At 43.8% G+C, this 27,433-nt stretch overlaps 1 protein-coding gene across 3 annotated transcripts in view; it reads right to left on the bottom strand.

The window, feature by feature from the left end:
- LOC8036820 (protein slit) overlaps positions 1–27,433 on the bottom strand; it is a 129,106-nt gene that overhangs the window by 75,630 nt on the left and 26,043 nt on the right. For 2 of the 3 annotated variants that reach the window (XM_042293232.1, XM_029982860.3), the window contains exon 2: positions 14,990–15,138. In XM_042293232.1, coding sequence (XP_042149166.1) covers positions 14,990–15,138 — 149 coding nt within the window. Of the gene's footprint in view, positions 1–4,207; positions 4,485–14,989; positions 15,139–27,433 lie in introns of those variants that run through there. The other variant, XM_040214194.1, reaches the window with a different exon arrangement.

Below are 27,433 nucleotides of genomic sequence, written 5' to 3'. Positions count from 1 at the left end.
GCCAAATAGACGGGCCACGGGTGGACAGACGAACACAGCATCAAAGGGCACGAGGAGGAATGTGACTGGACAAGGGGAAAGGAGACAGAGCGCAGGACGGTGTGGGTGGTTGGAAGTTCGGATGTGCCAAGATACGAATAGGCGGTCCTAAAGACGGTGAGGTATGATGAGAGGGTGCGGGGAGAGGACATGGTAGGCTGGCATTTAGTGATGTAAGAGATAAGGCCGAGGACAGGATCTGGGAAACCATGAAGGGAAATAGCCTAGTTATACACGCAGGGGTAAATGGCGTACCTAGGTGGAAGGGGCCGTACCTGGGGAATAAATAGAGGCGGGAGTGACGAAACTTCAGGCCCTTTCAGAGGGGGCGCACATTGTGTTGTGCACAATCCTAGAGGTGCACGGATGGAGGCCGGAGGTAGCCAGGCAGAGTATTGAAGCGAACGGAGTTATACTGAAAGATGAGGGAGGCCCTTGGGTACAACGTGATGAATATTAAGCAGGATATGTATGGGACTGGAGCACATCACCAATCCTCCTGGGATGGCATTCATTACAACGTACCCTTGGGGAGGCAGGTAGGGTACAGGATGGGACGTAGAGCGAGGTTTTTTTAGGGGTACAGACGGGCCTGAGGAGAGTCCCTGCCTGACAAGGAAAGAAGTCACAAGAAAGGGCAGGACTAAGAGTCGCAGAAGAAAAAGAAAAATACAACAAAATGAAGGGTTCACAAACACGTAAACTGCCATAAAAAAGGTGAAGTGGATAGAAATTAAGAACCAACTCCAAACAGAAAATTTCACAGTATACGGTGCCGCGGAGACACATCTCAGAGTTATAAAAAAAACACCCTTCATGCCATAGTACATCTGGATAGGATGCAACAGGAAAGATAGGAACGGGAATGCGGAGGTCTAGGGGCAGTGGTGAAAAGAAAAGGTTGGGAGACAGTTAAGGAAGATTGTGGGGAACATTTGGGGATTAAAGGTAGTAATGGGGGTAGGCCAACACTTTTTGACTTTGTGTATTTGTGGACAGGAAATGATTGGAGAGAGGAAAACGGATAGCACATATAAGATGTATAAAAGGAGACTACAAGAAGATTGGAAAATACCACGAAACACTAATTTTTGAAGATGTGAATGCTCACTTGGAAGAATTTGATAGTTCCACAGACGCGACTGGAAGGATAATGTCAAGAATGACAATTGATGTGGCGATAAAAACTGACGCAAACTTAACGTTTAAAGGGGCGAACTTGTGCCCAAAACAATATAGGAAGAGGCTAGCATCGCAGATGTCGATGTCGGAACAAGATCGAATACTGGGGCGAGACTGACTGCGGCTCGCTCAGCGGAGCCCCTTATTAGACGAGTTGGCTTCTGGAACAATCGGCGTAGAAGGATCGGCGGTTACAACATTCGAACCTACAAACAAGCCAACAGAGTTCTCGAATTTGCCAGAACATTAAATTGAAAGAATAAATAAAAGAGGCGTAACTCACAGGAATCAAACCCTGGTCCTCCGCACAGAAGTCAAGCGCGGTAACCACTTGGTCACGCACGCGCTCTCTTGCCGACGCGCGTGACCATATTACAGGTGTTATGCAAGGCCTTAGATCTAGTACTGCTAAATGTAGAAATAAAATGTGAGGAAAGAGTAGCATGGGAGGGGAACAAATTTCAATCGACAATAGACTACTGTATAACGTCCCACAAATTGTACAACAGATTGGGTTGCATGAAAATAGACGAAGGAATGAAAAGCTTAGGGAGTGACCATAAGCGAATTAAGGTTAATTTCGACAGGACACAGCAAGAACCAGAATCACTGAAGCGAGGAGACAAGATAGGTTTTAGTGACAGACAGCCGAAGAAAATATCAGAACGAATTGAGGACAGAGTAGCCAAATAAGAAGAGAAAGAGTGGTCGTACAATGAATTAGGAAAAATATTTAATAAGGAGTTGAAACGAAAGAAAGCCAGAATTAAGAACAAATGCAAACACAGGCCAACAAGCTGTTGGGATAATGAAACCAAAGAGGCCATAAATCAAAGACAAAGAGGTATCCGGGGTGCATAGACGAGCAAAGAGGGGGCGCTTCAGCAGAGGAACTATATGAGGAAAGGAAGGAGTTCCAGAAAAATAAATCAGCGGTGTATGCTTTGATCCAGGAAAAGATTGTAAAAAAACAAAATAAAATGGGCAAGAGATATTAACAGAAATGATAGAAATGCAGTCAAAAAGTTTTGAGAAACATGTAAGTTCACAGGGTAGAAAGACACAGATGCGTTACCACTGATTAACTACTGGTAATGGGACACAGGTAGGATGGGAGGAGGCGTGCCAATATATTAAGAGCATAACTGAGAAAATGTTCTCAGATTTAGAGCATAAAGAAACCAAGAAAGAATAGATTCTGGTGGCAGCCAATCAGACCTTAGCGAAGTACCACAGCTAACACCAAAAGAATGAAAAAAGCCAGAAGCAGAGTGTCTGCGGAAACATCAGCTGGACTAGGCAATGAGAGTTGTGAAAATACTTGCCAATGCAACTAAGCTATGCTGCAACAAACAATAGAAAAATTATTGTTGTAGGGAGGTACTCGAGACTTGGCGACAAGGCAGGATGAGGCTGGTGTGCAAGGGTTAAGGCGACAGGTACAACATCAAACCCTACCGCCCCATAACGGTAACACGTGTCCTATACAGACAAGCAATGCAGGTGGTATAGGGTAGAGTAGAAGAATGCGCAGAAATATAATAAATGTTTGGAGAACCCTAGAACGGTTCCCGCAAGGGTAGGCGACTAGAATATATTTTATATGCGTTCACGCAAAGTATAGAAATACCCCAGAGAAGACAACGACTTCTAAGGATGGCATTTTAGACATACAGGGAGCATACAATAATGTAGATCAGAAACTTCTGTGGGTACAACTAAATGAATCAGCTTTAAATATAAAATGGGTGAATTTCTTTTGCAGGAAGTATAGAGGGAGAATACAGTAACTAAAACATGGGAGGCTGAAACCACAGAGCCAGCAGCAATAAGGCTACACATTTTTGAAAACCGGAGTCGACGGACGAAGAAGGGGACAACACACAAAACGTCTCAAACGCAGCTACTAAATTTTATTTGAACAGTCGTTTATATAGCATCTCTCCCACACGTCTTCCGGAACTGCCCACGTCATAGCAACTTTTAGCCGGGGTACATCTCGTCTTGACCCTATATTTTTTTTTATGTTTCAATGTGGCGTGCTTGTGCGTGATACGAGATGCGAGTTAGGCCTTGGAGCTTGTGTGAAGGTGTGTGCGTTGGGTGCGACCTTCGGGGGTTGCGACAATGAAGGGAGTTCGGAGTTTTGAATTGTTATCAGACTAGACGAAGCGACCCAAAAGGTTTTGTGCTGTTATCATTTTTTTTTTGCCAGCTAGGCTAGGTGGGGTGTGAAGGTGTGGTTCCTTGGGTCCGACTTTAGGGGTGTGACGATGGGGCTTGTATTCCAATGCTTCGTACAAACTAAGTAAGGTGATGAGAGAGAGAGAAAAAAAAAGGTCAAGACGAGATGTACCCTGGCTAAAAGTTGTTGTGACGTGGGCAGTTCCGGAAGACGTGTGGGAGAGATGCTATATAAACGACTGTTCAAATAAAATTTAGTAGCTGCGTTTGAGACGTTTTGTGTGTTGTCCCCTTCTTCGTCCGTCGTCTCCGGTTTTCAAAAATGTGTAACATCAACCAGCTCGCCTGCCTACTTACTTTATCTTCAATCATCCTACCCGATGCAGGCATTGTTCCGTGTTCGTCGTTGTATCTGTCATCTTTTCCGCCGTCGTAGGTGTTTGTGTTCGGCTTTTTAGTGGTCAGCAAGTTAGGTCATCGGGTTGCAGCGTTGGAAGCGGACCTGATCTACCTGGGATTTTGCATAAGAAGACGGTTCGTCGACCAAGAGAAGTTCAAGTTCATGTCCTCACAGGGGGGCCATTGGAACTGCAAGGAGAAAGTGCTCAAGGCCTACCGGAACAGTCTCACGATGGAACTCAAGGAACTGCTGCAGCTATGTGAGTCGTTCTGGAATGTACTGCAAGGAGACATGTTCCGTACTTCAAGCGAGTATGTATTTTGGAAGGGGAGTGTTGCACGGAGAAAGGAAAAATTATGGTCGGACAGCAGAAAAGATGCTTTAATGAAAGAGGGGGTCAGGTTTTACAAAGAAAATTCCCTGTCGGATAAGAAGGGGCAGGAGGGAGTGGGCCCAAAGCAGTCCAACGTGGTAAACCCAATGAATGTGGTCGTTTCGAGGCGTTCGGCTTCTTTGTTAGAAAAAGGTCCCAAGTTTTGTTTGAACGTAGAGCCGTCGAGATTGGATATTGTGTCGTGCATCCACAGCATAGCTGCGAGGGTTCCAATGGACGCGAGGCAAGGTTTCATAGACCAATCAATTAAGGCTGTTTCAAGGTTAGTTGGTCCTGGGAATAGACCTGAAAAAAGAGATTTCAAGGCTGTTAGGGAGCTTAAGAAAGAGTTACAAGTAGGTAAACTTTCAGTGCTACAGACTGACAAAACCGGAACGTTTGCGATTTTGCCAGAGCCCGAGTTTCGAGAGAAATCAAGAGCAGCGATTGCAGGGTTGTTCCAGCCTGTCAAGGTTAACCTCAGACAGATTAAAAGGAATGTGCTGGAACTTCTAAATGAGTGTGAGATGGAGCAAGTGGCAAAAAAAGTTGGAGAGGTCACAAGGGACTCGTTTTCTATCAAATTCTTTCTAAAAGACCACAAGCCTATGTTGCCGCTTGGGGTAGTTGTCAACGAGAATGGAACTTGGCAAAAGGTTGTGTCGACTTTTCTCCAAGGTTGTCTGTCGACAATCGAGTTGAACAGTCCTTTTGGTCTCAGAAAATCGGAAGAGCATGTGAGCTGTTTGACGCCTTCCCACCAGCAGAAGTGCGAAGTCATGTCACTAGACATTAAAGACTTGTATTACTCCCTCCATCAACCTTTGCTTCTCTCGAGATTAAGGGACTTGTTGGAGGAAAACTTAGTTCGGTTCCAGTCACAGTCCGGGATAGACGTAGGAAGTTTTCTTAACTTAACGGAATTATATCTCAACTCCACAGCTGTTGAATTTGAGGGAGGCAAATACGCTCAAAAGAAAGGGGTCTGTATCGGTTCATCGTTGGCACCGGCTTTGTCCGAGATTTATTGGGCTTCATTGGATTCGGCCTTGGGACAAATTGTACAATCATTCCCAACAGGGTCAGTGTTGATCAGGAGATACGTTGATGATATTTTGATATGTTCGGTTGAGAAGGGGGCACTGCCTGAGATCAAAGATTTCATAGTACAAGCAGCGCCTGAGTTTACCTTTAGCAGTGAGGAACCTGTTGAAGGTGAGCTGCAGTATTTAGATCTTAGGTTGAACACGGTGGACGTGTTGTGCTGAGAATATGGAAAAGTAGCGGCAAAACCTTTCTTGCCCTACAAAAGTTGCCATTCAAAATTGGTTAAACGAGGGGTCGTCATGTCTCTGCTAGACAACGCTTTAAAAAATCTTGTCGGCACAAAGTACATAAAGCTGTTATAAGACAATTAGAACGCATTAAGGAGGCAGGGTATAAGAGTAGCCTTGTGGAGGGGGTCGCAAGGAAGTGTGTGGTGAAACTCAGAGGAGAGGTGAGGAAAGAAATTGAGAAACCAGAGAGGGTAGTGTGCATTTCTTTTTTCCATAAGTTTTCGCACAACTTGTTGGCGGTTGCTGGGAGATTCAAGATAAAGGTGGTCTTCACTCCCGACTTTAAGTTAACCAGGCTTACGCCGTTCGTGGGAGGGGCGCGAGGTTGTCAGAAACGGCACAGAGAAGCTGCCGTTGATTGCCAGGTTGGTGTAGTGTACGATATTCCAATGGCCTGCGGTTTCACCTACGTGGGGCAGACAAAAAGGTGCTTGAATAAGAGACTGCTTGAACACATGAGGGCAGTTAGGATCGGGTCTTCAAACTCTGAGATTGCTAAACACGTACAGGAGTGCAATAATTGTGTCTGCCGGAGTGCGGGTCTACTGTTGTTTTGAGCAAAGAAAAAGATTGTGCAAAAAGAGTTTTCAAAGAGATAATTAGAATCACGATTGTAGGAAACTGTATCAGTCAGCCGTCAATCGCATTAGACGAAGCGACCCGGAAATTTTTGCTGTTGTAATTTTTTTTTTTTTTATGTTTCAATGTGGCGTGCTTGTGCGTGAAACGAGATGCGAGTTAGGACTTGGAGCTTGTGTGAAGGTGTGCGCGTTGGGTCCGACCTTCGGGGGTAGCGACAATGAAGGGAGTTCGGAGGTTTGAATTGTTATCAGACTAGACGAAGCGACCCAAAAGGTCTTGTGCTGTTATCAATTTTTTTTTTGCCAGTTAGGCTAGGTGGGGTGTGAAGGTGTGGTTCCTTGGGTTCGACTTTAGGGGTGTGACGATGGGGCTTGTATTCCAATGCTTCGTACAAACTAAGTAAGGTGATGAAAGAGAGAAAAAAAAAGGGTGAAGACGAGATGTACCCTGGCTAAAAGTTGCTGTGACGTGGGCAGTTCCGGAAGACGTGTGGGAGAGATGCTATATAAACGACTGTTCAAATAAAATTTAGTAGCTGCGTTTCAGACGTTTTGTGTGTTGTCCCCTTCTTCGTCCGTCGTCTCCGGTTTTCAAAAATGTGTAACATCAACCAGCTCGCCTGCCTACTTACTTTATCTTGAAAGCAATAAGGCGTGAGCTTAGGCAGGGGTGTCCCCTGTCACCTTCACTTTTTATGATGTACTTAAGAAAAATGGAGGAAAGACGAGAGAAAAGTGAATTAGGCTTTAAGATATCCTGCATGGAGGGAGAAAAAACAGTGAGGCAGAAATTGCTATGCCTAATGTACGGAGATGATATTGTACTACTAGCAGATAATCAAGAAGAGAGGCAGAAATTGATTAGAATCTGCAGCATGAAGGGAACGCTCCCGGATTAAAATTCAGCGGAACAAAATCGGGAATTATGTTCTTCAACGACATTTAGGGAGGTTTTTTAAAGATGAAAAACACACAGATAGAAATGGTGGACAAGTAAAAATATCTGGTAGTGTGGATCGACGAAGGAAAGAGATACCTTGGGGAATATAAGAGGCATATTTGGTAAGTGTAAAACAAATTCGGCCATTATAAATCAGAGGTCGTTATGGAACTTTCATATATATGTAGTGGTGCAGGGAGCATGGAAAATAGTAATTGGATCAGGGTTGGCCTTTGTTAATGCAGTCTTGTGCGCGAGTTCTGAAGTTCAGGCAAAATTGGAAATAGGATAAAGGGGCGTTGGCAAGATAGCTTAGGGGCACATGGGAACACTCCAAACGAGGGTGTGTAAAGTGATATTGACTGGTCATCGTTTGAGAGCAGAAAGGTAGCGGGTAAAATTAATTTTGACCAAAGGCTAGCTGACATGTGTGGGGCACTTAAAATTTATAAATACCTGTAAATGAGGAGTCTGAACACAAGATAGACGAAACGAACACGAAATCTTAGGATAAAATTGTTTCAGACGGCAAATGGGGTGGAGCAAACGCGTTCAGTACAAAAGGCAGTCAAGGAGCAGAGAGATAGATCTGCGAGGAGAGAATGCAGGAGAAATCAGCTTTAACAATTTATAGGTCACAAAAGCAAAAAATAAAAAAGGAAGGTTTATTCAATATGTCTGAATAAAGCTGTGAATAAGCTTTGATGTTGGAGTCGAGCACGGGAGTCTTAAGAACAAAAACATATAGGCCAAATTTGAAGACAGGTATAATGTGCGTAGTATGTAAAGAGAAAAGGGAAACAATTGAGCATGTTATTCTAAAATGTAACAAGCTAAGCCTAAAGTGTAAGGAGCTTATTCCTGCCATTCTCGAAGAGGCGACAGACGTGCCGGTGACCCTCGGTTTCACCGGAGGAGATGGAGGGATGGATTATAAAAGAGTAAAGGCAGCAAAGAAAAGATTGCAGTGCTGGTGTAAATTGTCTAGGGAAAACTGAACTGAATATAACGAACTAGTACAGCTGGGGTGAAGCTGGGACAGGGACAAATTTGGGACTTCCTCCCGCGTGGCTCCGGCCTAAAGTCTCAACCCTGTTCCCCAGTGAATCCGGTGCAGGGGTGACGCCGACAAGGTTTGACCAGAGGAAAATTGGCGACTCCCTCGCCGGGAAGAGGAGACGAGGTGTGATAGTTTTAGGGTTTTTTTTCTCGACCCCCAAAGGTTTGCCTGACGGTCATCTTTATGACCTGATGATAGAGAAACGCATTGGCTTGAAAGTGAATAAGGAAATAAGGTTTTTGTTGTTTTTTTGGCTAGGTGGCGCAAGCCACCGCCCGTTACAAAATGTACAGCCGCTATCATCCATTCATCCATTCATTCGATTACAGAGACTGCTGACATGCTGGTTAAGAAAGAAATGTCTGGAGACCTGAAACAATAAGCAGGTGCCAGCAGGTAGCACTTGTTTGACATGTAGAATAGGTAAACGGCAACCAGCTGCCGCGCTCGCTTAAAAACGGAGTTGCTATCGAAGGCTTCCGCCGGTTGCTCGTTTCATGAAGTCATTGCGTGCACCCTTTGATCGTTTTTTTGTTTGTTTGGACAAGCCTGGTCACCACAACGCAGGTTCGCATGCGCTTATTCTGCGCTTAACCACACCTTGGTGTCAATGGTGTATGTGGTTCATGACTTGGCTTTTTTATTATCTTGTAAATCATAATCCTCGACCCTTTTATCAGAAGGCCACTTCGGTCTTCGACACGTATGTGCCGCCAATAGGCAACCTGCAATGCTGTTTGATTTAACGCCATCTGGAGGCTGCAGCGAGAAACATTTAGTGTGCCTGGGAGTGGCGGCTGCATTGTTCAAACGTGAGCTATTACTTTGGTGGCGCCGCTAGCAAAGTGTCTGAAGCAAGAAATACTGGGTAGGCCAGGAAGCCGTGATTGCATAACATACCGGTACGGCAAAAGCTACGTACGGCCTTGGCGGGCCAATCGGAACGTGACTACGTATCACCGGAGTGCGCTTTTACTGCGATGAAGTATCAGGCTTTTCGCTACGTAATCCTCCAATATGTGTGCCTTGGGCTCGTAAGCTGACTGCATATCGAAGCCTTCGGCACGCAATGTGGGGCTTATCATTCACTTTCTGCCAAGTTCCAACTATGCAGGGTATAACCGTGGGTATCACACTGCTGGCGCCGCCTGGCTACATCTGGCTGGCTATAGACACTGCACTACTGGGGCTCTAAACTCGTCAAACATAAAGTTCGGACCGAAGTTGACGGAGCGCACCGGTTGGACTATCACGACGATGACTTCGCGATTTTGTCGCCGAAATCCAATCGGCGCACTCCGCGAACTTTCGGCTCCAACTTTGTGTTTGACGAGTTTGGGACCCCTGATATAATGCTTTCTCGGTTGAGCAACCTTCTATGCTTAAGCGCATTAGAAGTTGACAAGTGCTGTATTTCTTGCTGCCGATCTTGAGTTTCTTCAAGCTTTTCATTCATTGCAAAGAGGTTCGTAGCCAAACCTCGCAGGCATACTGATATCTCGCCCTCCATCTCTATCCACATTTTCCAATAGGAAGTCAGCCATCACTAAGTCTTTCACAGGACGTGCGTGATGTCACGTAAAAACCTAATCAGACAAAGTTTCTTTCAGTACAGTCATAGCGTGATGTCTTTCAAACTCTTAGACGACAATGTTAACCTAGCGATTTGTGGTCCTTCTCAGTTTGTATTTTTATTCCGATTATAAATATTCTAGATGTTGTGTATCCCCAGACCTAGGTTAGTCCTTCTTTTTCAATATGTGCGTACTGACATCTTCCTTTTCCGAGTGTCCTCGATGTGTAGGGTATCGTTGTGTAGATTGCCTTCCAGCTCCTAGCGTAACATTTCGGAAATGCCAAAAGAAGACGCGTCTGCAGAAAGAATGGTTATTCTCGTGTCAGACAGGACGAGTACTGGAACGAAAGCCAAATCAACCTTAGCTTGTCAAAAGCCATATCTCGTTCCTGGCCCATTCGTTCTTGGAACTCAGCGGGGTCACTAGGAGGTGTGACTATTGAGCTTGACTCGAAAATAATTCCTAAGGCAACTGACCATCCACAGGAATATCTTGAGCTTGGTACCACAAGTTGAATTTTTCATCTTCACGATAGCGTGCACTTCGCCTTTATCTGCGTGGACTCTATATTTATTGATGACATGTTCTAAAAACTCTAAAGTAGTTTTTTGTGAATTGACATTTTGCGTCATTTAGCGTGACTTTGAATAATCTGAGGTGATAGGTTTTATCTCATATAGCCGTGCAACAGGATATCATCAATCTTGCAAATGTGTCCTTCGATGCCACTCAGAAGCTGCGCCGCGACACCGGTGGCGGATTTTGGAACTGCCTAATGACAGTCCCGAAGTCCACAACACTTGTGACGTCATATGGCGAAAATTAGGTGACTTTTTAATCTGTTGCTAGAATCCTGGAGCGAGTGTGATGCCAAACAAAAGTCGATTAAAGTTATAGCGACCTAATTTTCAAGTTCAAGCTGCCAGAACCAAGAATTTGCGACCAGTCTTCTCAGCTGGCTGAGTGCGTGGTCTGTCACTGGAATCGTACTCGCTCTACATACATGTTGATCTCTTTGGAGTTTGCACAAATTATGAAGCTTCTATCCTACTTTGGTACAACTACTCCGCTGAGCGCCATTCCTTTGGATTGTCCACACCTGAAATTAATCCCAGAGTGGCTGTGCTCTCGAGTTCTTCCAGGTTCTTATTTGTTAAAGAAATTGGTACTCTCAAAGGGCTGCTCAAAGACAGAATAACTGCGTCATCAGGAAACATAGACTTCTATGGTTGCTTTACTAAGACCTTGGACGAATTCAAAATATTCGCTCTTCGGTTTGACTAACACTCAAACTACCACGCTCACGCTCATTCTTTTTACAAGTGTCAACATCATAGGGTGACCTCTTGACAACAGTGGTTGATCGAGGTTTGTCAGGGTGCAAACATCAAACCCAAGGCGTTTTTCTTTGTGGCGAATTTCATCTCTCAGCTCTCTTAGTCCATCCATTGTCGTTCGGCTGGGCTCCTTTACTACTTGGTTTCAACCAGACAACGTGCTAAGATACTGCTCGTAAATATTTTTAGAACTGCAGCAATGCCTGCTTATGTGTCTAATTGCATGTGAGAGGTCTGGGTTGTGAGCCCAATCTTCCAAACATTTTACTCGACCGATTCCATCATACCCAACAAGGTGGGCTCATAGTCTGATACTTCGCTTTGCAAATTGTTTTCGAAACCTTAGCAAATGTTTTGTTTTCTTGCATTTGTTGCCTGCTTCGTTTTTGGAAACTCATTGTTTTCGTAGAAGAGATCTGCGGCCACACGATACACGTTCTGCGGTATCTTTGAAGGCCCTTCTCGGCACAGTCGTCCTGCATGTGGGATGTGACACCGTACACACTCGACTGAGACTGCGCTCCGCGTGGAGATCAACGTGCGACTTCTTCACCGTCTCCAAATGACGGGTCACTCTGATTGTTTCTAAAGCATTAGCTTTACGGGCGATACTTTGCAGAGATTTTGACATTGTCTCAAGTCGTAACCGCGCGCGCGAGAAATGGAAAATTCCTTTCTCTCTCCCCTTTTGCCTCGAGGAGAGGAAGTCGGGACTTCCCGTTTCCTGTCCGCCGTGTCACACAAAGAGAGCGAGAACGGCAGCACGCCGCGGCGTCCCACCAAGAATTGTGCGACAAAAGGAGGATTATCGTATCGTCTGCTTGAAAGACTGGTTTTCAAACATTAATCGCGTTATGCCTAATTCCACTTTGGGTGTATCATGTTGCACCGCGTAATGTTGGATGGTTTTAGAAACTTCCACCGCGCTTACCTTCTTACTTCACGGATCTATGGTGACCGTCGTCAGTGGCATTTACGATGCCAACCACAAGGGCTACGAAAATTAACCATACCTCCGTCCTCAGGTACGTGACGCCACCATTCCACCCGCCTTGCGCTTCCATTTCTTCGCTCATTGGGGGCAAAAGATAATACATTTTTATAATATAAGCTTCGCGTCGACTTGCATCCCCTCGGACAACTTCTTGTGCTTGTCGGATGCGTGAAGAATTTGTCAAACGCGTAATCTGTTATAAAATATGTTCACTCCGACGTACCTTCAAGCCATAAATGCAACTTATTCTCGTCAAACACATATATCCAAACGAAGAAACGTCCTTGGGACGCGTTTTGTACATCAAAGCGTTGATTTGTTCAAAACCTATATTTTCTAGAAGTCAGCTCACCACTCAAAAACGCTCGAACCTCTGAATCCCCCTGATCCAGTCCCGGACTGGTTGAACTCTTCCGCTAGATGTATGTGAAGACTGGAGCCACCATGGCGATTTGAACGTTAGGCTCTTGAGTACTGGAGTCATCTGAAGTCATCGGTTCGTCTTCATCGCCCTTGAGGGGATTTCAGAACCGAGTTACGAAGTTCTTTTAATGAAGACGGCAGTAACCAGCTGCTGCCACCATATTGTATTAGATATAAAAAACGCAATAGCAAGACAGTTTTTACGAAGCCTAAGAGTCTAATTTCGTAATATTCTTCAAACCCCTCTCTCGACCCGCGATGGCTGGCGTATCCTATACAAATACAAACTGAGGGAGAGGAGGAAATGAGAGAGCCCAGGGACACCAGAGTATAGAGCTCTGATTCGAAATAATTACGCAAAGGCCTTTGTCTTTACTCGCAGTTCGAATCAGCTTGAACAGTGAGTAGACACAAAGGCAGTTAAATTACTGGTGTAAGTTGAACATGATTGTAAACCTGAGACTGGGGCAGAAAAGAGAACACAACAGAAGGTAGTAAATTATATATTGAGACGTTGCCTCCTTTTTTACTACCTTCTGTTGTGTTCTCTTTTCTGCCCCAGTCTCAGGTTTACAATCATGTTCAACTTACTGGGTAGGCGCCTTTTGTTTTCACACGAATTTTTGTGTTTTGGAAAGTATCTTTTAGATTCAGAAAAATAATCGGTGTTCATAAGAGAACATGGTCACGATCCGAATAGACCGATCTCACCAGCCAGTTTGACTACGCCACCGCTGCCGCAATGCATGGAGGGAATGGCGGCGTCACGCATGCGCCGAACGCTTAGTGAGATCGGTCTATACAAGAAACATCTCTAGGTACTGATATAATATATATATATATATATATATATATATATATATATATATATATATATATATGAACGAATATGTGCAGATGAATGAACCGTACTTAATCCAATGAATCAAAGAATCAAAGTTTCCAGGAACCCGCCGAAAGCCAAAAATTGGCGGAGCCAGGATTTGAACTCTGGGCCTCCCAATGTCCGGTCGGGTGTGCTAACCACTAACCACTACCGGACATTGGGAGGCCCAGAGTTCAAACCCTGGCTCCGCCAATTTTTGGCTTTCGGCGGGTTCCTGGAAACTTTGATTCTTTGATTCATTGGATTAAGTACGGTTCATTCATCTGCACATATTCGTTCATATCCTCCTCGGAGACCACGTACGATGGTGTGAAGTGCCCGTGTTGTATACATAATATATATATATATATCTATATATATATATATATATATATATATATATATATATATATATATATATATATATATATATATATATATGTTTTAAGGGCTGTAGTTCCGAAATCAGTAAGGACACTTCAGTGTGGACTCTTTTCTGAGCTAACACAAATTTAAACTGTCGACGATATTGCTTCCCGTAGTGTTTGCGTATTCAAGTACGGCTCCAATTAGCCGTTTTGGATTTTTTAATTAACAATTGCTATTAAAAGCAATCAACCTATTAGAAGCCGTATTACTATTCAAAGGCTTAACCTTGGTGTTTTGTATGTTGGGAAATGGGGGGGGGGGGGGGGGGGGGTTAAATATTGACGTTGGAAACACTAGCTAGGTCGTGCAAGCTGTCGCTCGATGTAAAGGTTTCAGCTGTATCAATAAAGCACATTCTTGTGGTGGATCAACTTTCGGGCATTTATCTCGAACAAAGCTTTCAGACGTTTGTTTCAAGGGGATTGAGCCCATCGAGGATCACTGGGAAATGCAACGCCAACTTTTGCTCCCCATTTTACGGGCCCGAATCTGTCTTTCCGTGCCGACACCGACATTGTCGACACCGATCAGATTTGGAAGTCCTGCTTTGCGCGCCCAAATAAATTCCAGGTAATTAATACTTTTGATGCATATATTACCATTATAATGTTTGCTTTATTAGTAACAATATTTACAGGGTGTCACAAAAAAATGGTAGGTTTTTTCTTCTTTACCCGCAAAATAAACTAGGCATCGCTGAACGCTCATTGTCCGCCCAAGCGTAGTGCTAGAGGTTACAACCAGATGCCAAAGTTTCAGCCCGATCCGATACCTTAACCAAAAGTCATAAGTGATTTTCTGAAAATTTCAATGGGAAAACGGCGGCCGACAGAGTTTTCAAATACATGGGGCCCTATGGCACCAGAAACCGAAGACGGGCAAAAATGGGCTTCATTTTCCCATTGAAATTTTCAAGAAATCACCTATTATTTTTGATTAAGGTATTTGGAACGGGCTGAAACTTTGGCATCTGGTTGTGACCTCTAGCGCTACCTTTGGGCGGAGAATGAGCGTTCGGCGATGCCAGGTTTATTTTTGCGGTGAAAAAACCCTGTAAATTGTTTTTGTGACATCCTGTATCTGTAAGTTACCGAGATAAATTTTCACCTTCGTTTCACGTTTTGTTTGATGTGTTAGTGTATTTCCTTTAATAAATTTAAGTAGCGACATCAGAAATGTTTAGTGGTCGTGTTTAGTTATAATTTCCTATCTCTACTTTTAATAGGTACAAATTAAAAACAATTTGGCGCCCGTCACGGCAAGCTCACCCTCCAGGTTAAGTTTGCTCAGCTGCCCAAGCCAGGTTGTCCAGGGCTTGGGTGAGAGGACCTTGAAGGCGTTCCGGCTGAGCACCACCGTCTGCAGATGCGGCATGTTGGTGAAGAGGTTGTCAGGCAGCCAGCTGAGTTTGTTGTCGCTGCACAGACACAAAAACGGTCTGCCTTTCGTTTCAAAATGTACATCCTCACGCAATCAACTTTTACGCACATTAATCATTCAGCATCATGCAGCTGTTCAAAAAAATACCGAGTCCAAATTTCGCGCTATAAACATGCCTTTCGTCAGACTCATCAAACTATTTCACGCAGGAAAACAACTAGCCAATTTTGTTAAATACTTATTTTGAACTTTTTCTTTGTTTAGGTTTCGTATAATTAAAAAAAATACAACAAAAAAAAACGAAAAAAAAACACGCTCTTTATTTCCCCACACTACCACCTCCTTCGGCACGATCTAGTCCGACTGCTATCGCCTCCGTCACCACGGCAACAAGGTCTCTGCTGAATAAACGCACACGGAAACGTAGTCTGAAAGCAGCAAGAGATAATGCCATTTTTACAATACCGCCTGCTAAAGTCAACGTAAAAAAAATAGATCGAAAGAAGGGCTTTAAGCAAATGACTTGTTCTCTAGCGCCCAATATTTTGACTGGTTTACACGAAAATTATGGCGTTGTTTTCGGCCATCCGGTTGCCAGGTTGCTTTACAAAATGGGTCGAAGGTATCGGACTGCAATTCTTTTTACGTTTTTAATCGGGAGAGACAGTCGCAGATTATTTTCCAAGGACATAGTAGGATTAACTCCAATAGACTAGTTGCAAACGCCTTAAAAGGCCACACGCAAAGAATCATGGGAGCGTCATGTACGAATGTTTTTTTTTCTTTCTCTCACAACAGCTACCCCGTGACACTGAAAAGCGAGAAAGAGAAAGAAAGAGAAGAGCAGTTGCACGTCTGTCCTCGCCCACTTGTCTGTGTGACCTCTGTCGTCTATACTCCGTTTCACCTTTAGTCCGAGCGCAGCGGACGCTAGGAGTAATCCCAGCCAATCCAGCGTGGGGAGAGTGTCATGTGACCTTGAGCTCCCTGTGTCCCTCTGCCCAACCGGCAGGTCGCGCGATTTTCTCCCGGCGCTGGATCGGCTGGGATGGCCTGTGGCGTCCACTGCGCTCAGACTGAAGGTGGAACGGAGTATAGCACAGACAGTTTTAAACAGTCAGTTCCCGAAATTTATTTTGACCTTGTGTAGGGTGCTGCACATTTCGCAAAGGGCCTACTAGGAACAAGTGCCTTCAACGATCTGAGTTCATCAGCGGAATATTTCTAATATCACATTCTTCAGGTGTCATCATGTACGTTCAATGGTGCCAAGGAGTAGCAAACGAAGTATATTCGTGTGGCGCACTGTCCTATTTTTTTCTGTGGCACTTTCATTTCAAGAAAATTTGTAGATGACAAGATGACAATTAAAATCACATTTAAAAAACGTACTAATACACATTAACGTGCTAAATGCCATGTTTTTCGTGAAATGCTAATAGACTATAGCTTAAGTGTACAGACATGAACTTGAGTCGGTTTAAACCGGTGAAAACCGATAAAGGTAAGTCGATTTTATTTTTCATAAGTTGCTTTTAAGCGAAAGAGGCCAAAATATTAAAGTAGTTAATGCTCGGAATGGTGTGTGTGTGTATGGGGGCGGGGGGGGGGGGGGGGGCGTTATCGAGTGACCTTGTAAGGTACAGTCTCCGGCGATATGAAAGACCCACTGGGAGCGCGTGGCCGAGGCGGTGGCTGGTGGGGGCGCTGCGAGCGCTCCGGGCAGTTCCGTTCTGCTTCGAGGGGAGGACGCTCACTCGGGGCTCAGCTAAAGCGCGCGCTTATCAGTTTGTGCTGAGCCCCGAGTGAGCGTCCTCCCCTCGAAGCAGAATGGAATTGCCCGGAGCGCTCGTAGCGCCCCCGCCAGCCACTGCCTCGGCCACGCGCTCCCAGTGGGTCTTTCATATCGCCGGAGACTGTACTTTCTTATTGAGTTTTTAGCTGTATCACTGACCACCCTTTGTCATTCTTCTAAATTGCGTAAAATTGCTTCGTCCACAGTCTCTTATCAAATGCCTACATCACCATTGGCAATGAAAGACTGGAATACACTACCTGACCACAATGTTTCCAAAAATAACACTGAAATATTTGCAACAGCTCCTGGATAGCCTCTTTCTCTCTAAAGCGTCAATGTAGATTGCGGTGTTTTAGTCTTGCGATGTTCTGATCGTAGTTTTTACTGTATAATATCCCTGGAGGATTAAAAAAAAAAAATAGCGATGATGATGATGTTATGCTTAGAGTGGGTTCTACAATAAGCAGTCATTTGTAGGTTAAAGATTTGCTCTCCTTTGTGATCAGGTTTTTTGGGTCAAGCTCATTGCCCTTGGGAGTTGGGGTTTTTATTGCCTTCATTGTCCGAAATGTCCTATTGCTTTTTAACATTTAGCGGCATTTTCAAAGTTTCTATAAGAGTCAATGACGAAATTAAAACATAACAACCAGCATTTTGTAAGTACATGGAGTAGACAGTGCTTCGAAACGTAGTACCGTACCGATTGTCTTTTGGCGGCCGCACTTGACATTTTCGTTATTATTTCTATGTTGCGCATACTAGCCGCGAAGAGTTAAATTCTATTTTATAAATTTATGTCGTTACATTGATTTTATTTATTTTATTTATAACATACAGCAGACCACAATGGTCAAAGCAGGGATGAATAAAACAAAATATATTGTCCGCATTACAAGGAAAACACAGCACAAAATCTTCGACGAAAATGCATCAAAAAACAAATTTATACAAAAACAGAAAATTAAACAGTAGCTAAACGTAAAGCATCGATAAAAAGCCTATTCAGTCATGAAATAGGAAGAGGAAATTTTCTTAGTAGGAAGGTTAATCGTCCTTGGGAAAAAAATAAAATTTAAAAAGGTTGGTACGAGCAAAGTAAGGAATTGGTGAATGTCTCCTAACCACACATTTTCGGAATTTTCAACCTTTCATATAGCAGCTGAAACCTACACATGACAGCACTTTGATACACACAACCCTTTGTTAATATTAGCCTTGCGCCCACAGTAGGTAAGCAAAAGCAGACATAAACCATCTTGCAGCATATTTTTGTTCCGATAGTAATCATCAAAAACAAGCAGCAACTTTATTATGCTATATATATTCATTATTTTATAAAAATTTTGACCTCCTACTTTTTTGTAAAAAAATTTAAGTTGACACGAATACTTTATTCGTAAACTAATCATAAGCAATCTAAGAAAAATGACTCTCAATGGTGCTGATGCATTCTTAGGAGTCCACCTTTCATATTTCACACTTTCACAAATGGCAGGAAAACAAGTTGTGAATAGCTGTGAAACTAAATGCCTAATGTGGCCAGCTTGTGCGAAAAGAAAACACGATAAGTGGCGTTGCGGACGTCAATGTTGGAGCAACAGCGGGACTAGTGCTCCGGTAAGACAGGCTCTGCCGCGCTACCCCCGTTTTTAGGCACACTCTATGCGGGAAGGCTGTGAACTAGAACATACGATAGCTGCCGAGAATCAATGCTGCAATATTTCCTCACGCCATCAGTTGATTGTTGTATATGCGTCGACGGATGTTACAAAATACTAACAGCTCAAAGTTCGAGGACGAGGAGAAGGAGAGATTACGCGCGCTATTTCGTCCCCGTCCTTTGCCACTATTTGGGTGTTTATATTGTTGAATCAGCCCGCCCATCAGTTTATCTTTAAGGTCACAGGATGACACGGTGCACTGATATAAAAATAGAGGCAGTTAAAAAAAAAAACATTTCATTTGTGACACACTCTGATGTCCTCTCGGCGGTGCCGAACATTCAAAATTATGAAAATGGCACGTCGAAGGGTGCAATTACCATACGCAAAATACAATCAAACGTTCTGTTGCGATTGATTCAAACAACGGTGTTTCGAATTATATTGAATTGTCTTCAATAAAAAAACAAAGTTTGAAGAAAATGTTCTTGCAAATGAATCTGCTAATAGTACGAAATGTGTACAAGCAGCGATCTAATAAGCTTCCAGTATTTATGAGAAGTTATTACACAGCATATAGTAGTAATGTTTATGACAAGTAGGGATATATTGTTATCTTGATAAACGCTTACAAAAATATATCAGTTATCAAGTGGTGATATCTCTAATAAAGATAAATTTTATGATTATTCCGAGGCGAGACTGTACAACGAGCAATATCGTTCAAGGTAGCCCAGCCTTGTAGTCCATACGGAGCAATTTGTCGGCTTGTTTATATGGCGTTTTTACGCGCTCGCATGTTCTGTGATCTCTTGAATATGTGGAATTCAAGAAAACTTCGGGAGCAACTTTTCTCTACCCGCTGTGTGCGTCTGCGAATACAGACATTGTACGGTCTCTGGAAGTGGCGCTCTTGCTGAATTTTATTTTTACGACGTATATTTGCGGAACGTAGGATACAGTTGAAAGTGAAGAAATAGCTTTCATTGGGGCTCTATCTTCTTGCGTAGGACAGAAGTACATTTATACAAGGAATGACGTGAATGCGTCTTGGCGGAATTAAATATCAGAGTCCGTTGTTGTCTGCATTTCTAAATTTGCAAGCAACCTGAATAATGTACAAATCAAATCACCATGCTGTTTCACAAATGGAGATTCGCGGATAATCAGCGAACGCCACAAAGATACAGCTGAGAAAACTAGAAAATGCGTTCTTAAACTTTTACAAAGGTTTTTTGACGTGATTCCATAATTAACAATACGTAAGTTTTAAAGGTACATAAAAATGGAGCAAACCGTTTCAGGATTTTGTAGTTATCAATAGTCCAAAGCAAGCCTGTTTTTATCTGTCATTACAGTTCCTCTGATTTGTTGTCCCACATACGTCGTTATGAGCTAACTACTAAAAGGGGCAGAGTTAAAAACTTGCCGGACCAGTGAAAGTAGAGTATAGGTCTCTCCGCGGAGTTTCTGACCTCGGGAGGGATGGGCATTCACTGAAGCTCGCGCAGCGGTGCCACATAGGAATGTTTCCGGGAACTTTTTTGTTTTACAATAAACTACAACATTTCTTGTTTCAAGCAAATTTAGACGTGCTCTGAATATATTATACTTATTTGAACTTGTCTGCCGTGGTCTTTCAGATCACTTTACTTTAACTATGTAAGGCTGTACGTCTGTTCTAGATGAAGAATAAGACGATAGTTTTATAAATAAATTGGTTTGTAGGCAATATGTTTAAGAGCCTGTGTGAATTAGCCTACTTTTCTAGTGCTAAAGTATGTTCAAGCTTGAGGAAGCAGCCGAGCCCTAGCTGTTGTGTTTAAATACAAGTTTCTAACTTCCATAAAACTTCATTAGGTTTACACTCATTAAATTACGCTTATATGAGTGTAACTGTGATCTTTTTGGCGTATCCCATTCCTCCTTATATTGTCTTTTTGTAAAAGCTGTGTTACATGAAACGTATATACTAGATTTACAGCGATAATTTTACTACCCAAAAATGTTGCGTCGAAAGAATGCTACCTTTTGTTTACAACTTTCGTTTTAGTGAATGAATCTTGCTCGGGACAACGACTTGTTACTGCAACGTCCGGTTTACACGCGGTTTCTTTACCTCGACTTTGATTTTTAAAGAAGCCGGGAAACGGTATTGTGTTTGAATGTTGCGCAATTAACACTGCAGTCGGTAACAGGTAAAGAGCAAAGTGGAAGCTCCTCTCACCTCTTTCCGCTATAGCAAAGCGAACGCTGGAGGGAAGGCGACCTCGTCTCCAGCATTCGCTCTGCTAAAATGGAAAGAGGTGGGAGGAGCTTCCACTTCCCTCTCAACCTGTCATCGGCTATAGCACACAGACTCAAATATACTCCAACAACGCCCCTCATCAAGCGTAATTTCAATTATAGAAACGAACAACAGTTATCGGTCACTGGTTTGCAATTTTGCTGACGTAGTCGCAGGGATCATTCTGGGGTTACAATAGCTGTATTCAACTCATCCATTAGGCACGGGCACTGCGTGATAATAAATGTGGGCTCGGGCTACGAATCAACGCTATGAACGGACATGTGGCTCGTGTCTGATCGCTACGGTGATGGGAGTAGTCAAACTCTACCTATGTTTGAAGAAAAGCCAGCTGCCATTCCCTAACCCTTGATCATGATCGACATTGGTGGCGTACAATTTTAACCAGACCACGTTGCATCTGTATCTGGCTGCGAGTTCACGCGGTGAACGCTGCTCGTTTTTGTCCAATATGCACCGGAACTGATACACCCCGTTTGAATGCATGGTGGACTGCAGCGGCCCCTTCGAGTCATCCCAGCCAATCCAGAGCTGCGGACGTAACATGTGACCACGCACTCCACGTTTCGCTGCACCTCTCCCGAAGGTCGCGATTCGCGTGCCATTCGGACGAAATTTGATTGGTTCCGGTAGCTCGGAGAATCCGCTATGGTTCATCGCAAGGGGAAGCAAAGTAGTACCAATTTTCATTACGTCTTTTAGAACCTACTTTCTACAGCTTCGTCTTTAGACCGCCAGGTACTGTGAATATCCTATTCACTCAAAAACACTGGTGAGCGAACCTGCCTCTACAGCTTTCTGATTTAGGCGCTAGGTGCCACCTATTTCACTGCCGTCGCCAAGAGAGCGCGGAAAAGAAGAACTAGTGCTAGAGCGCGACTCGTAAGTTTTTAAAATATCGTCAAAAAAAGCTGTATAATATTAAAAGTATTTAAAAAATCGCCCCGTGGCCTGTTTAATGAAAGCAAACTTCCTGCTGTCTAATAATCCATACGGGATATTTTTCCTTCCAAACCTTGGCCATCGGAAGATAGTGGCCTAAAGTTCGATAACAACCGGTCGAAAACAATTGAAAAACCGAGCAAGTGAAAATTGATAAGACGCTCATTCTTTTTACTGTCTTGTTTGTTGAGTAGATATACTCGTAAAATAATTTAGCACACTCCACATGACGAGAGTGATAAGGTGCGTACACTAGACGAGATAAATGCATGTTTTGCTCTTGAACACGTGCGCTCTAAACGCAAAGGTAATTTCAAATTTGGGGGGCACGCCCCAATTCAAACAACCTGAGGATCTTCTGACGCGCGACCGGAGTGTCGGTTACACGCTGCATTCTCCGCAATAAGCCTCCATCAGACTGCGGGCACCTCGGCCGATATTCGAACCTGTCGCTTGGGAATCCGTACCCCGGCGCTTTGTCTCGTAGCCACCGAGGTGTCAGCTTTCAACAGCGAAACACGCAGCTAGTCTCCGGCTTTACTGAACGCTGAAAGCGAGAGATGCACCTGCGCGCCACTCTCGCGTCCTCGTCTTTACTTATACATTACATCAAAATAACTTGCATGTACTCATTTCGTGATAACCCTGTGGAAGTTTTTAACAACTTGCTTTTACTGTTTTTATTATATTTAAATAGATTGCGCTACAAAGCTGTACAGTCTTAAACATTTGCGTGGTATCGTAATTCGTATTTTATAAAAGAATACTCCAGAAAATGTCGTTTGTCACCAGAAGCAATAACATAGAAAGATGTTTGAGTGAACTTACGCACACACAAACACATCACACAAAAACTTAAAGTATGTCTTGAATGGCAGTTTCTTTGACATGTTCTTGAAGCGCTTTAAAAACGATGCTGTCACGCCGCCAATTTTTGTTTATGGGCCCGGGACTTTTGCCACAGTAAATGGTTGCGGGCCCAGCTGTTGAAGAGCCCTCTTCATGTGCTCCCGTGACGTTTGGTACTTATTGCATACGCATAGCAAGTGTTCAACATCTTCATTGCAGTTGCATATATTGGAGTTTGATTTATCAGTCCGGTCACGAAAGAAAATTGTAGTTGCTGGTGGAGTTTAGAAGTCACAGCCTATGATACAAGATGTCTAGTTTCCTGCGTATATTATATCGTAGACGCGTAGGTAATTCCGGATCACCTAGATACAGATTGCTTATTTGATGTGCACGTGATTACATTTGAGTAATCATAGGTTTACGACCCTTTTAATGGAGAGGTTTATGTCATGTTCAGTAAATGTAACTGTCGTGAGCATTCGCAGCTTGTGTCCTTTAGCTGCATGCCAGTTCGTTTATTTCTCTGTCATGTCAAAAGAACGCAAGTCTTGAACTCTGTTAAGATAATGAAGTTGCGCGAGGAATGTCGACTTATTGTAGGGCGTAGTCCTCTGTGTGTGTCGGAATCCCGTTTAGATATAGTGAACCCGTGGAAAATTTTGCTTTCAGAAAGAACAGAATTTTTTTTTTAAGGAATTTAAATTTTGTGAGGCCATCTAGACCTTGTTCTTTTCCGGTGTTCGGAACATCGCGCGTTTGGTCGGTCATTAGGAAAAGACAGCTTCTATAGGTCAGACAGTAGGAAGATTAGACAAAATCCTGGGAAAGGCGTTCCCGAAAAAAAAAAAGGAATTCCAAGGACATAAACCTGGTTAAAAATGTACTGGAATCACAGCCGTTGAAATTACTTCAAACAAATAAATCGAAGAGCTTTGGTATTCTCCCGGTGCGAGAATTCCCGAACAAAACAAAACAAAAAAATAGCATGAGTGTGTTGTTCAAGGCCTGGAACGGAAATTAAGAAAAGCTGAGAAAAAATATATGTACAATGTTTAAGGAAGAAGACAAGGACCATGTTTCCAAGAGCATGATAAGTCAGTCCAAGATGTACCTTTGTTTAAAATTTGTTTCTAAATAATCATAAAGTGAAGACGCCCCTTAAAGTGGCTTAGACGAAAATGAAACGTGGCAAAAAAGTTCCAAGTTTCTACAGCATGAGTTAGGTATGGTGTGCCTTTTTAAGTCCTTATTGTTGAAAATTAAGAAGTTCTTTGGTTCTTGCAAAGCAACCAGAAGATAAATAGTTCGGTGTTTTCCATGAATATAAAATATTTATATTTTTCTTTAGAAAAAAATGGTGGATGAGCGCAGTGAAGCAGGTGTTAGAAGTGAATTTGTCAAAGTTTCATGCAGAATCGGGCGTGTCAGTAGAAGGCTTCCTTTCCGTGTTGGATCTCTATTTAAAATCAACAATCCACGAATGCGATATTCGAAAATGCATCAATGCATCCAAAAAGAAGGTGTCTACATAGGCTCGTCGGTCGCACCGTTGTTAGCTGAGGTATACCTCAACACTTTAGATGGGGTGATTTAGATGATTTTGTTGGCGCCGAACGTGGGCTTCATCAGAAGGTGTGTTGATGATATTTTAGTATGCACGTTTGAAGATGGGAAGTCGTACTATCTTGAGAAGCTGATAAAATCCACGACCCCGGAGTTGCAATTCACAGTAGAAAAACCAGAGGAGACCATTTTCCAGTGTTGGGACTTGCGCATTCAGGTGAAAACTTATTTATGTTGGGAATACGGTAAGGAAATGCCTGAACCGGTGCTTCCCAAACTAAGCGGTCACTCTAAGATTGTTAAAGCGGGAGTTTCAAAATCCTTGACTGGTAATTCGTTGAAAAGGTCTCGTACGGATTTCATGAGTACAAAACAATTTCAGTATAGTTCTGGACATATTTTTTGTGATGCGATCTAGTCTCATCGCGTGAGTGCTCCTCATCACCGGTGTGGACGCACCTTTAGAGCTAAGACCACATCGCTCGAGTTGTGACGTCACAGATTAACGACGAATGGGTCGACCTGAGAGAAAGGCTTCTTTGCAACACGTGCGTTCTCTTTTAGCATCTTCGATCAACTCGCACCGGAATCGCCCTGAAACCAGCACAGTGCACAGCGCTCCTCGGTCGTGCAGCGCGATGTCGGTGCAACATCGAGGACAAACTGCGCCTCGCCGGTGCACCGCGGCGAGCTCCACCTTGCGTCACTTCGCGTTTTGTTCGTTTATTTTGCGTAGGTCAGCGCACGGTGCCCGTCTGCTGTCAATTTCTTCTATTTTTTTACTCGCGGATTTGACGGTCCCACAGAAGTAAACATCGTGGACGTGATTGCCGATGGGGTCACGAAGCGGGTGACAATTCCACATGTATATGTTGGCCATCATTATTAGTTCAAGAAAACGAAACACCAGATAATAGCCGTACCTCGCTGTCATCGAAACGCCTCGCACTGCTTTCCACGAAGTTCGTGCTTTTCGGGCGCTCCTTGCCACCGCAGCAATCGCCAGTAATCGCGGCGATGGTGAGAAGCTCGTCGTCTCGCCGTCAGAAGACCCGAGGAAATCATCTAGTGCAGCTGCGAGGCGTGTTCGTTTTTGCAAGATCGCCATCTCGATAGTCTGCGCGTCTGCTACTCCCGCCATCTTCTCGATTCCCGCTCCTGGCCGCAATGCCTGATGGGACTGCCCCCCGGAGCACCGCCGATTTTCTTGGTGCGCGTTGGGGCAACGAAAAGCCGCACAGGGAGGGTGCGCTTCGTAACAGTCAGAGCTGGCCAAATTACTCATATTTTGTAATTAAATTACATTACTAATTACTTTGCTGAAAATTGCTGAAATGTAATTAAATTACATTACAAATTACCACAGCCAGAAAGTAATTATTTACCATTACAAATTACTTTTAAAAGTAATGACATTACTTTCGCAATACTTTTGTGTACTTTTCAATATAAAGGAGCTATTGATAACTTCCTTTTACAGATAACTTTATTTACATTAGTTACACAGTTCATGGCACACAGCTAGAACTCTCTGTTGCATGTTTACCGATGGACAGAGGAACGCACGCGACTGATCCGTTTCCCACCCCAACCCGGACAACTATTTTTGGAGATGACTGAGGACCCTACGCGGATTATCTCTGGGAGGGGGGAGAACAATTGTCATTGTTCGCAAAATCGCGTCGAGGGCCGTTCCACCAGGGGCCTTAGTTCGACATACTTCCCCTCCTTCGTTTCCCGTGAATGTCGAGCAGAAAAGCTCGAATGGAAGGCATCGCGTTTGACCAGCTCCTCCATGGACCAAAATGCGGTCACTGGCGGCCATCTTTAGGTAGAGTTATATCATCTCTAGCCATCATAGTAATATGGCGGACAGCGCAATGGCGGCCGGGTGCCATAAAATAGCCGTGGATCTAGTACACTGTACCGTGGGAGATAATTCGTGCTCGATTCAAGTTGTTCGACGACGCAGTTTCTTGAAACCCGGCGTTAACGGTAGCCTCATCTTTGAGGGCCCGGAGAAAGTTCTACGAAAGCGCAGCACCGGGGTAAAGCAGCGCAGCTCGCATCGAAAGCAGACTCCGTAACGGCGTCTGCTTTCGATGCTTCCTTCGATGCGACTTTCGATGAGAGCTGTGCTGCTTTTCCCCCGGTGCTGCGATTTCGTGAAACTTTCACCGGGTCCTCAAAGATCGCGCTACCGATCACGCTGGGTTTCAAAAACATGTTTCGTCAAACAATTTCAATCAAGCACGAAATATCATCCACCCTATTTTGACGGCAGCCTGCCACCAAACCTGCCAAAACGCTGTCTGCCATGGATGGATTACAGTGGCTGCAGGAGCTGTACCTTGGCTAGAGGTAATATAACACTACCTAAAGATGGCCGCCAGTGACCGCATTCGCAGAGCGGGCAAACGCGATCCAGCAATTGTCATTGAGATCAGTGGAAGGCACTTACCAGCCCTATTTCTCACAGTGAAAGATAACACAGAGGGTACGCAGTATGCATCAGAAAAAGTAAGCGGAAACTTTCAAGAGGGGCCAGAAAACGTCGAGTGCAAAACCGCAAAACGAAGGTAGAGAATCGCGCTGAGCGGGTTTTCACAGTTCAAGAGTGTGGCAGACAATGTCTAGCTGATAGCGGGCGCGAGAGTCGCACCAGCCGCATTAGCACCAGCAACATAGCGGCGGCCAAAGAGCGTTTTTTGGAAAGGTGTAGAGGAAGAAGAAAAAGTAAAATAAAAAGAAAAGCGCTCTTGTGTATTCTGGACACGAAAAATAGGCCTGGTGCGAAAAAGTAATTAGGTAATTTAATTACAATTACCGTCGCTGGAGTAATTCATTACATTACTAAATTACCTGCTACAAAAAGTAATGAATTACATTACTAATTACTAGAACAAGTAATTAAATTACTGTAATTTCATTACAGTAATTGCATTACTGCCAGCTCTGGCTTCGTTGATCGAGGACGTACGGTGCGCACCGGTGCACTTGATCGAATATGAAGGGGCGCACGTCAGTGCCCCGGTGCGCACCGGTGCGGATGATCGAGGATGCTATTTTTTATCTTTTTTTTTTTTTTCTTAGGATGGCAAATGGTGCATGCTCCGGCCTTTTTTTTTGCGTTTTTGGGTTCAAGCCTTTCGGCGGCAGTTGCGGAATAAAAGTGTTTGCCTCCTTTTCACACGGAAGGCTTGCGCAA

The sequence above is a fragment of the Ixodes scapularis genome, unplaced genomic scaffold (genome assembly GCF_016920785.2).
Source record: "Ixodes scapularis isolate PalLabHiFi unplaced genomic scaffold, ASM1692078v2 PGA_scaffold4__175_contigs__length_147842914, whole genome shotgun sequence".
Classification (NCBI taxonomy): Eukaryota; Metazoa; Arthropoda; class Arachnida; order Ixodida; family Ixodidae; genus Ixodes; species Ixodes scapularis.
The sequence above is the reverse complement of the archived record's forward strand: the minus strand, read 5'-3'. Positions and strand labels throughout refer to the sequence as shown.